The sequence below is a fragment of the Brienomyrus brachyistius genome, chromosome 13 (assembly GCF_023856365.1).
Source record: "Brienomyrus brachyistius isolate T26 chromosome 13, BBRACH_0.4, whole genome shotgun sequence".
Taxonomy (NCBI): Eukaryota; Metazoa; Chordata; class Actinopteri; order Osteoglossiformes; family Mormyridae; genus Brienomyrus; species Brienomyrus brachyistius.
The window spans coordinates 20,732,003-20,741,785 of record NC_064545.1 but is presented as its reverse complement, the minus strand read 5'-3'; the positions used below and the strand labels follow the sequence as shown (position 1 = coordinate 20,741,785).

The 9,783-nt window shown below is 44.0% G+C and overlaps 1 protein-coding gene across 1 annotated transcript; it reads right to left on the bottom strand.

Annotated features, from left to right (window-relative positions):
• Positions 1-2,551: 2,551 nt before the first annotated feature.
• On the bottom strand, positions 2,552-8,963 carry si:dkey-238o13.4 (uncharacterized protein LOC560780 homolog). Its single transcript, XM_048972748.1, has 6 exons — positions 8,798-8,963; positions 5,769-5,876; positions 5,498-5,637; positions 5,286-5,382; positions 4,672-4,796; positions 2,552-4,045 (listed from the first exon to the last, which is right to left on the bottom strand). Exons 1-6 carry the CDS (start codon positions 8,880-8,882, stop codon positions 3,869-3,871), a joined length of 732 nt encoding a protein of 243 aa, XP_048828705.1. The 5' UTR covers positions 8,883-8,963; the 3' UTR covers positions 2,552-3,868.
• Positions 8,964-9,783: the final 820 nt, after the last annotated feature.

Genomic DNA, 9,783 nt, shown 5'->3' with positions numbered 1-9,783 from the left:
CGTATTTTCTGCTCAATTTCTTGTGTGGTCCATGTGTAGTGAATATAACTCATGTGTGAGGTTTTCTGTGACTCTGTGTGTGGGGCAGGAAGTGTAGTTAGTGAGAGTTAACCGTAACTAGATCCGCCAGCCTCTCTGTGAATTAATTTATTGCCAGGTGACCAGTGTGGCATCCTCTACAAGCACTGAATGCCCAATTAACCCTTTTCCCTCCTATCTAGCAGGACAGTTTTGTCATTTTCTTCATCTCTGTAGCTCACTTCCTGGATTTGATTAAATACTTCTATTACAGAAATAAATTTAATATAAAAGTGATTATAGAAAATGAACTTGTGTAATTTGAGCCGGTCTTCAAACTAATTTTGAAAATTTGAGAAAATGAATGTGTTACAGTATTGTTTGAGAATAACACACACACCCAATCGCGTCAATCGACGTCATGCAAATAATACCAATCGCATTTATCATCCTGCGAGATTAAAATCCACGTCTTGTACTTCAACATGATGCGGGCTGCCCATGAGTCAGAGTATCTTAGGAAGAGCTAATCATCATGTCCTACACAAGGCTAGGCAAACTTTATTCATGTAGCAATTCAGACACAAGGTGAGTGCTATACAGAGGCATTGAGTCTTTTAAAAATAGACTGTAAAATGAGATTTAAAGACTACAACAGTTAAAAACACATACATACAACGTGGAAGTGCATGAATGAACTCTGCTGACTTTACTGCAGCTTTTCAATAAATTGTAGGTTTTGAAACCTGCAGTAAATAATGTTTTTAAGCCATGATTTTAAACAAGCAGACAGTTTCAGCTGACCTCAGGTCTTCAGGAAGCTTGTTTTGCTGACGGGATGGGGACATGGGGACCCTGGCTGATTCAGGGGGGCCCACTGGTTATACCTAGCAGCCTGCCTATGGGTGCCGAATTTCCAGCTACACCCCTGGTCCTGCGTGCTTTACTGATTTTGTAAATTCTCTTTCCAGCCTGCGGTTTTGTGACATGCTGCTTTTTTAATTGGCCACAGAAACCACGCCAAGTATTCGTAAACCCCCCCCCCCCCCCCCCCGCCTTTCATTTAAGAGTTTATCAGTTCGCATCTTCAGAATGTGCAGCATCTAGGTCTGTGGGAACGCATTTCCTCATCCGTCTGGGTGCCCGCCTGCGATTCAGCTTCCCTGAGCTGTCAGTACGAAACGCCGCTCGCCAGACACCCTCCTAAATTAGACGAGGGAACAAACGTGACCGCTGAGGGCTTAAGTGTTTCTTCCTGCACAGTTCCAATTTAAAAACTGAATTCTGAAGAGATGCAGCTGGTTCCAGGTTTTAATGAGAGGCATAAGGACCCCCCTCCCCCTGCCTTATCTGTACTGTGGTTACAGCCCTTCTGGGGACTTTGAGTTCAGTAATTACGCCTGCGGGCTGTGCTGCTGACCACGCCTCAGGTCCCTGATGTGTGCATATGTGTGTGTGGGTTTGCATGGATCACATTTAGGGACCAGAATGTCCCCAAAGTGCGGTAAAACCTGAAACTTTCTTACTTCTTGGGGCCATTTTTCAGATTTTATGTCTGTGACTGCAATCAAAAAAGTAACAATTCCGAAAGTCTTGTCTTTTGCTTGGTTTCTTATGCTTAACTTTAGGGCTGCGTGTCGCAACTGGCATTACGATTTTTCCCATAAAAATAAATGTGAGATCCCCATTTAGGTAGGTACACGTGGGTGTGTGTGAGGGGTGGAGGGGAGGACAGGACGGGATGAAAATGAATGGGTCGTGAAGCCATACCACACCGGCTGCCATGGGGTCGTGGGCCTGCCAAGTGAAACCCAAAACTGACCGAGTTCCCATCCTCGTTTTACAAGCTGCCTTTAATATAAAAGTTTTATATACCTTATTGTACACTAGTTAAATGAAATTGTAGCAAGTGGTTAAACTGGCGAGCCAGAATCTGGAGGAACTGCAGCTTAATGAAGACGGAGTCCCCCTTGCCTAGTGTCCAGTCTGCGTCAGCCACCGCCTGGATGGCTTCTTATAAAGTTAATCATGGCCTGGGTATGTATGACGGATGAGAATACACGTATGGCAGCTGTTTGTATGTAGGTTAGTGTGGGCAGACTGTGTGCTGGTTGGCCCTTAATTCTTAAACGAAGCTATTGCAGATCTGACCACAGCGGCAAACAAAAGGGGGTCTTTTTGCTCCTGCAGATCATCTCTGATCTGCTGAACCTCGGACACCCCAGATGTCTGTACTTGCTCAGGGATTCTGGCATCGTGTATGATTAGGACCAGAGAGAGAGCAGCTCGTGCAGACAGTGAATCACGCGATAGAGCAAAAATGCCCCCCCGTCTCCCCCCGTGAACCCTGATTTGTGTACTTGACTTGGACTTCCTCACGCAGATCTACTCTGAATAAATATCTCATTCTCCTGCCGTCAAGCCCAACAAACCCAACTATAAACACGATTTTAAATAAATTCAGTGGAGTCGTAAATTCATTACAGTTGTGTGTTACCGGGCATTTACAAATAAACAGACACGCAGGAACCCATTTTCTTACAAACACAATTTATTGAAACTTGCAAATGAGGTGATGGTAAGAGACATTAGTATGAATCCCAAACAGGAAGGTAATAGGTATGAGCTATATAAGGCAGTGTTGTGGCAGCCTGGCGATTGGGACAGGAAGTGCTTATGGGAGGAAGGATGTTTTTACATTCATGCCATCGATTGCTGACTGGTTAATCCCAACGGAATCCTGCAAAGCGACCATTGGGTGGCTAAACCTCTCGGAGACTGACTTCCCACATTATTCCCACCCATTGGGGGAGGAGGATTAACGGCTCTATTCTCCCATCAAGGAGTTCAGCCAGTGGTAAAGTGTCATTTTATCAAATCTTGACTGAATGCCTCTACTACAGTGACTGTGCCAAGTCTGGGGAGGTGGGGGCACCGTTCATATTGCCTGGATTAAGACAATATTATTAGGTGCCACTGGGACCAGTATCTCAAAACCTTTTGAGTCACCAAAGTGTTTTCATCTGTTCTGCACTATGGTACTGCTAATCATTTACTACCCTTGTGATTTTGAGAAACGCGGGGACCAAAACAAGTCGCAGAGTGCAAAGTATCAATATTTATATAAATATGGTCAGTTTCTTAAACACAGTATTTCGCCAAATTTGAAATGGATGTACAGTTAAAGTTACATTCTCATTATAAGAAAACACTGCTGAGGGTAGGGGTTCTGTGTTTGGTAAAAATTTGGCATGTCATGCTAGTTTGCTGTGGTAAATGGTATATTTTAAAAGCGTGGGGTGTCATTGCATGGTGGTATATGTATAGCAGTATAGGCCAACAAACTGTAGTGGGCATTTTGCACAGTGAAATACTGGGATATATTGTCAATATCCTGGATACAGTGATACAGTGGTATATATTACCAAAATATTCTGGGGGTGTTGCACGGTGATGATGTGCTATATATTACCAAAATGTATTGAAGGTGTTATACAGTGGTTTATATTGTCATAATGTACCGGGGGTGTTGCAAGGTGATATAGTGATATATATTACTAAAATGTATTCGCAATATTGTGCAGTTATACAGTGGATTATATTGTCAAAATGTACCGGGGGTGTTGCATGGAGATATAGTGGTATGTATTAACAAAATGTTATGTAATGTATATGATTTTAAAATGTACTGGGAGTTTTGCATGATCATATAATGGTTTATCTTCCCAAAAGTCCTGAAGGTTTTGCTTAGGATATTAATTTTCAGAATGAATAGGCAGGTATTGTGTTAGTTCGGTGCTAGTGATTTTGGGGAGGCATCTAGGGGGTAGCGGAGTGTGGGGTTGGGGGCTCACATGCCGCCCTCCGAGGGGATGTTTCTCAGATCAGCCGGGCAGTTGATAGTAAAGACTCTATGAGCCGCGCTCCTCTGCTCGACCACGCGAGCCACAGCCTCCCCCAGCTCCAGGTGGCTCAGGTAGCCGGGGGCCATACGCTCCGGCGCTGCCACACCGCTGTTCACCTTCAGCTGTCACAGGGCAGAAAAGCTCATCAGAAGCTTAGTCAGCTGCACGTTATTTCCATGATTATGAAGTCCCATGGCTTATAGTTCGTTCTCCAATATTTTTATTAAATCCCAAATCACTAGAAGATTCTCTAAAGTCTAAAGCCAGAAACTCAAAAGTAGACCCGAACTACAACTGACAGCTCTTTTGAATTAATACTCTTCATGCATTTTAATTGTGCTATATCTGTATAATTAAATCTCCCATACATTTTGAGCCTTACTCCAAAAGGAACTTCCCATTTCAATATCTTTCAGTTGAATTAAGTATTGTGTCAATTTCTATGGTGGCTTACAGAATACAGCAATTACAGTTCACGAGCAAAACCAAAGGAAATGGCTCAGAATGCTGGTAGTTAGCTGATCTAGTTTGAGACGTTTGTTCGATTTTCATGTAACTGCGGTTAAATCTTGTTCTGTCCCCTGTTTATGAAGCGTTGACTGGGTAAAAACCAGTGGCGAAGGTTCGACTCCCCCAGTATGTACACATAATGATATTTTAAGGCCTGGGAGAATGTCTACCCTTCCGTGATTATGGCAGCAACTCAGGGTCAAGGGACAGCACCTTAAGAACTTGGGAGAGGCCTCACCTGGATGAGTTTGCAGGGCACCTCTGCGTACTCCTCCCGCAGCACCTGGCAGAACGCCAGTGCGCTCGCTGCCCCCAGTGTCAGGAATCCAGTACCCGGCATCAGCAGCTTCTCACCGGCGCCCCCTACAGCACGTAATACAACCGTTTGGCGTAACTTGAAAGAACAGCACGCCTGTCTCAGCCAGAGGACCGAGGTCTTAAAGTTCAATCCCACTGGCCAACTGGTTTTTATCTGTCCTGCTAAATGTTTTTCTTTCATTATTAAATCTGGTCTGCAGGTCGGTCTTTCGTTACCGCTTTGTAATTTATCGTTATAGTTATCTGCACAGACTTGGTTTTCTTATGGATTAGTGAAATAGAGACATTGTTGTTTTTCCTTTTTCTTCCAGTTCACTGGTTCATAAAGCTCGAGTGCCCTTTGGAAAACCATCTCCTAGCTGGTGCCCCCCCCCCCCCCCCCCCCCCAAGTCATTTCAGTGTGAGACCTCTGCCACAGGGTATGGTGCTTACTCTACCGAGCAACTGCAACCATATCACTTAAAAAAATGTATTACTAAATTAACCTGCATCTTTCCAGAAATCAGAACTGGGTTTTTAGGCAAAAAGATTCACCTGTGATAAAGGTGTAGGTGCCACTAGGGTTGTCTTTTACCAGCGGGAAGAAAGCCTTCCAGGACACGAAGGTGCTCAACAAAAGTGTCTCCAGGACCTATGGGATGGATGAAGGAGAAAATGGTTAGTGGAGGTATTAGTTTTCTTTGTCAGTGTGTGATGGCAGAGACCCGACTAGATGACCAGATGTGGCCAAATGGTCTCTCACTCACCCAGTTCAGCTCCTTGAGAGTCTGGGTGTGGGGAGGCCCCCCCTGCCACCAGCTGAAGCCCAGGGAGGATACCACATCAGTCACCTTCCCAGCCGCCTTCAGCAGAGCCTGCCTCGCTACCTCCGCCCCCTCCTCCGAGCCTGTGACAGCCAGGTAATACACCAATATGTATGTACCTCAAATTGATGGACTCTTAGCTTTCCATCTCATGCCCCTATTGTCCCAGAATGCAGCGAAGGTGAAAGCAGCCTGAGTTGCATGCATCCCTTACCTATGTTTCCAACCACAGTGATTAGTCTGTCTTTGGTGGACGGTGAAACGAATGCCTTCAGTTTCTCCAGTCTGTTGCCGTCTCTGGATATAACAGCAACCTTGAAACCTTCAAAGAGGCAAACGGTGACTTTACACACCAACTGTACATATATGCATCTAATTAGTCTTCTGAACACTGCCGACGTTGCTGTAGCTATGTAAATATTATCAAAGACACTGTAAGAGTCAAACGTACGGTTCTGTGCAGCCAAAGCTCTCAGCATGTTTTCCATCCTCTTATTTTACCTTGTGTTTACAGGGAGATTATGTGCTTTTGTCTGTCTTGTTTTGTGAGACAGTCGCGTGCCAAATGGGGGTAGGCTTCGTCCGTGTCGCTTGGTGTGGTATGAAAGTCGGCCTTATTTTATTCCAGCCTCTGGACAGATATATTTATTTTACGTTGGAAAAATAAGCCGTGCTACAGGTAGGCTACTGGAACACGCATCAGTCACAGGGATCATCCCCATTTAATCGGGCATCAGACTCCCCACATGAACTGATATACAGAGCGGTGCCGGGGGGGGGGGGGGGGGTTGCCGTGGGTCAGGATGAGTGACAGGAGGCCTAGAAAATTTGGAAAATCACTCGATTGGTCTGGACTGGTGTGGGGGGCAATTTGATATGCATTCACAGAGCCCAAAATCTCTAACACCACTGGATATATGGGTATGGTAGTATTTTATTACCTCTTTTAGACAACTTTATATGTATTCATATATCATGAAATAAGTAAACATTGATCAAAATCAATCCTTCGAATACGAACGGGTTATGAGTAGCGCTAAGCACCTGACCACGTGACGAAGGCCACCCTTGCATGAGGATATCATTGTTCTAGAAGCCCTGGCATTTCTCAAAATAGCTGTGAGGCTATATTGAGATCTAATACTCTCCACCAGTGTTGCGCTTTTCACAGTGTTTTGTTCCCAGTGTTGACTAGTCGTGGTTGGGTCCACAGCCTCGGGTCTCCGTCATTCAACCTCAAATGTCGTTACGGCGCCGTGAATCTCTCGCTGCGGCACTCCTGCATTTACTTGACTGATATTTCGTTATTCTTTTTTCCGTGTGTTCTCAGTCGCAACCAGGCGTCGAGGTTTATAGTCGCAGTCAATAAAGCTAGATGCGGCAATTAACCAGGCGTTTGGGTCTCGTGAAGCTGGCCGCCGCAGGGATTGTTGCAGGCGCCTGCGGTTAACCCTGAAGCGACAGGGCAGGGTTTGCGATTTCTCCGTCATGCCAACACATTAAAATTTTGGCGCTCTGACAAATTTTCTGTTAGTTTAGGTTAAGCGTGCCTATAATTAGCAGGACACTTCCAGGGTACGGGCGTATGATGTACTTAATGTGGTGAATGATATCATGCACCTTCGGTGGTGACATTAGCTTAACATGCCTTAGAAAATGTTTTGAGGGTGTTTGTTTTCTCTAATCGGCTAATGCAGTTAAAACCCTGAAACACCTGCAGCCTGAAATTTTACCAATAACTTTTATCGCTGATAGGCTATGCTGGGTTGGCAACTTTGTTCAGAAGAGTCTGTATGCAAGTTTTATTACCTTGTAAATAGTCTAGGGTTTGTAAACTACCTCAACGCTATTGATGTAGCTAATTTTAGGTTTATAAATGAGTAATATAGATTTGCCTTGAGATTTCGTGTGAGAGTCTGAAAGTGTGAGGGTCACGCCATTGCATGAGAGTTGACAGCTGTGTTATATAGCTAACGTTTGTTTACCATGAATATGTTGTATGGCCAGGGGGGCTCTAATGAAATTAAAAATCGGCCCTGGACATCGGGGTCCCCCACTATATATTTTGCCGACCCGGAGGTCCCCATGATGAATTTTGACGGAGATACCCATTGTCCCACGGGGAAATATGCCAAATGGGCAATCCAGCCCTGCTGGCCAGTAAAATTCAACAGATGATTACCCGATTACATTACTTATAGATACATTACATTACTACTAAATACATATTAAAGGAGATCAGCTGAGCTTTCCCCCGAAGTCGGTGACTGCGTTAACGCTTCGCTGACTGTAGGATAATCACCAACTTAAACGCTTTCTCCGCGTAATGTTTTTGTTAGCATTCAGTGCAGGGTTGCCAACGCTTACGCATCTGGCGTGACACTCACGCTTTCAGATTCTCACGTTTACGTAGGAAGTCTTAATGTAAGTCTATAACATTCTATTATAAACCTAAAAATAGCTATATCTAAAGCGTCGGAGTAGTTTGCAAACCCCGCAGACTATTTCCAAGGTATTACTTTACATACATGTAAATGCGTGTGCATGTGTGTGTAGATTCGAATTGAAAATCTCAAGCCACCCAGCTGACCAAACTTGGCAACCCCGTCACAATTATGTAGGCTACAAGTAAGTTTTTGCTGTCTAAATCCTCCGAGGTGTGTCAGCAAAGGCCAGGAGCCTCAAATTGTTCAGTACAATGGAATTACTATGCCTGTAAGATTTTGAAATAGCGCGGCATATTCAATACAAGTAAACATTAGCTTGAAAAGCATGCATGGTGTGACGTACATATCAAAGTAAAAACTGCATAACGCACTTACCGAAACATATATTTATAATTAAAACGTATTTTTAAAAGGCATTCAGAAATCTAGAGTAAGTCCTGTGAGCCGCATGGATGGTCCGCTGTTCTGCGTGGTTCTGGTGCACTGGCCATGCAGGCACGCGCCGTAAACCGCGAGCAGTCTGGCCGCTGAGCGCAGCACAGACGCACAATTTTCGTGGAAAATGGAATCTCCAACAGTACAATAACCTATTTGCTGTCATTCTTAATGCCATCACAGATTAAAGTACAAAAACCTCAGCCCATATTTTTTGTTTTTCCATGAATACAAATAATATTCCTATATTTTGCTACTGCAAGAAATGATGCTATGTGTATATATGAATTTTTTTTTTATTTTTTTTTATTATAATTCCTATGCGGCTTTGACAGTCCCTGTCTTTCCCCCCGTTCCTTACCTTTATCGAGAAGCGCCTTCACGACGCCGGATCCCACTACGCCCGCTCCACCGAGAGCTAACACGACTCTGTCCGCGTTTGACATCTCGGTAAGATCTAGAAATGTCCCGAGCTGAGCAGCGCGCAAACAGGTGCTTCGAGTGAGCGCGGGACATGCATTTCTGTGGTTTTTAAATGAAACGCAGAAAGCATGGTCACACCCTCTACTACTGTTATCTAAGCACCGCCCGAACTCTCAAAACATTATAATTAATGTCTGTGGTGAATTCAATGAATTCAATCGTTTTCAGAAACGATTTTCTGAAAGCTGTGACTTCACAATTACACACATACCGTTGTGAGTTCTTTATAAATTCAAGTTTATTTGTAATTGGTTGTAAACAAGCCGGATCCTTATACTGGTCGAATTTGTTATCAACTTGCATTTCATCCCGCTGGTTAAAAACGCATAAAATAGAGAACATTTCTAGTTTAATATTTTTAATGTTTTGTTCGAATTACATACATTGTAAGTACTTCAGCAGAGCCCAACTGTATAGAATATATTAACAAAGCATACAATATACTTTTCCTCCAGATTTCATTTTACTTGTTAATCTGAGGAGTGGCGTGGCGATGCAGTGTTAGGGCTGGTGCTTAGCACCTCTGGCACTAGATTTCACAGTCCAAAAACATGCCGAGCTTCATTGGAGTTACCAAATTCCCAGTAGGTGTGTGTGTCAGTGAAGGACATGTGTGCCCTGCGATGGGTTGGCACCCCGTCCTGGGTTATTCCCCTGCCTTGCGCCCGTAGCTTCCGGGATAGGCTCCATTACCCTGAATAGGACAAGTAGGTACAGAACACGGATAGACGTTAATGAGAATAACTGCACAGTTTTACACTGATAATCACAGTTAACAGAGATTTATTCCAGCAATGGTAGGAAAGAATGATTATTACTCACATCTGAGAACTTTTGAATGCGCTGTCAGCTGCAGTAACAAGT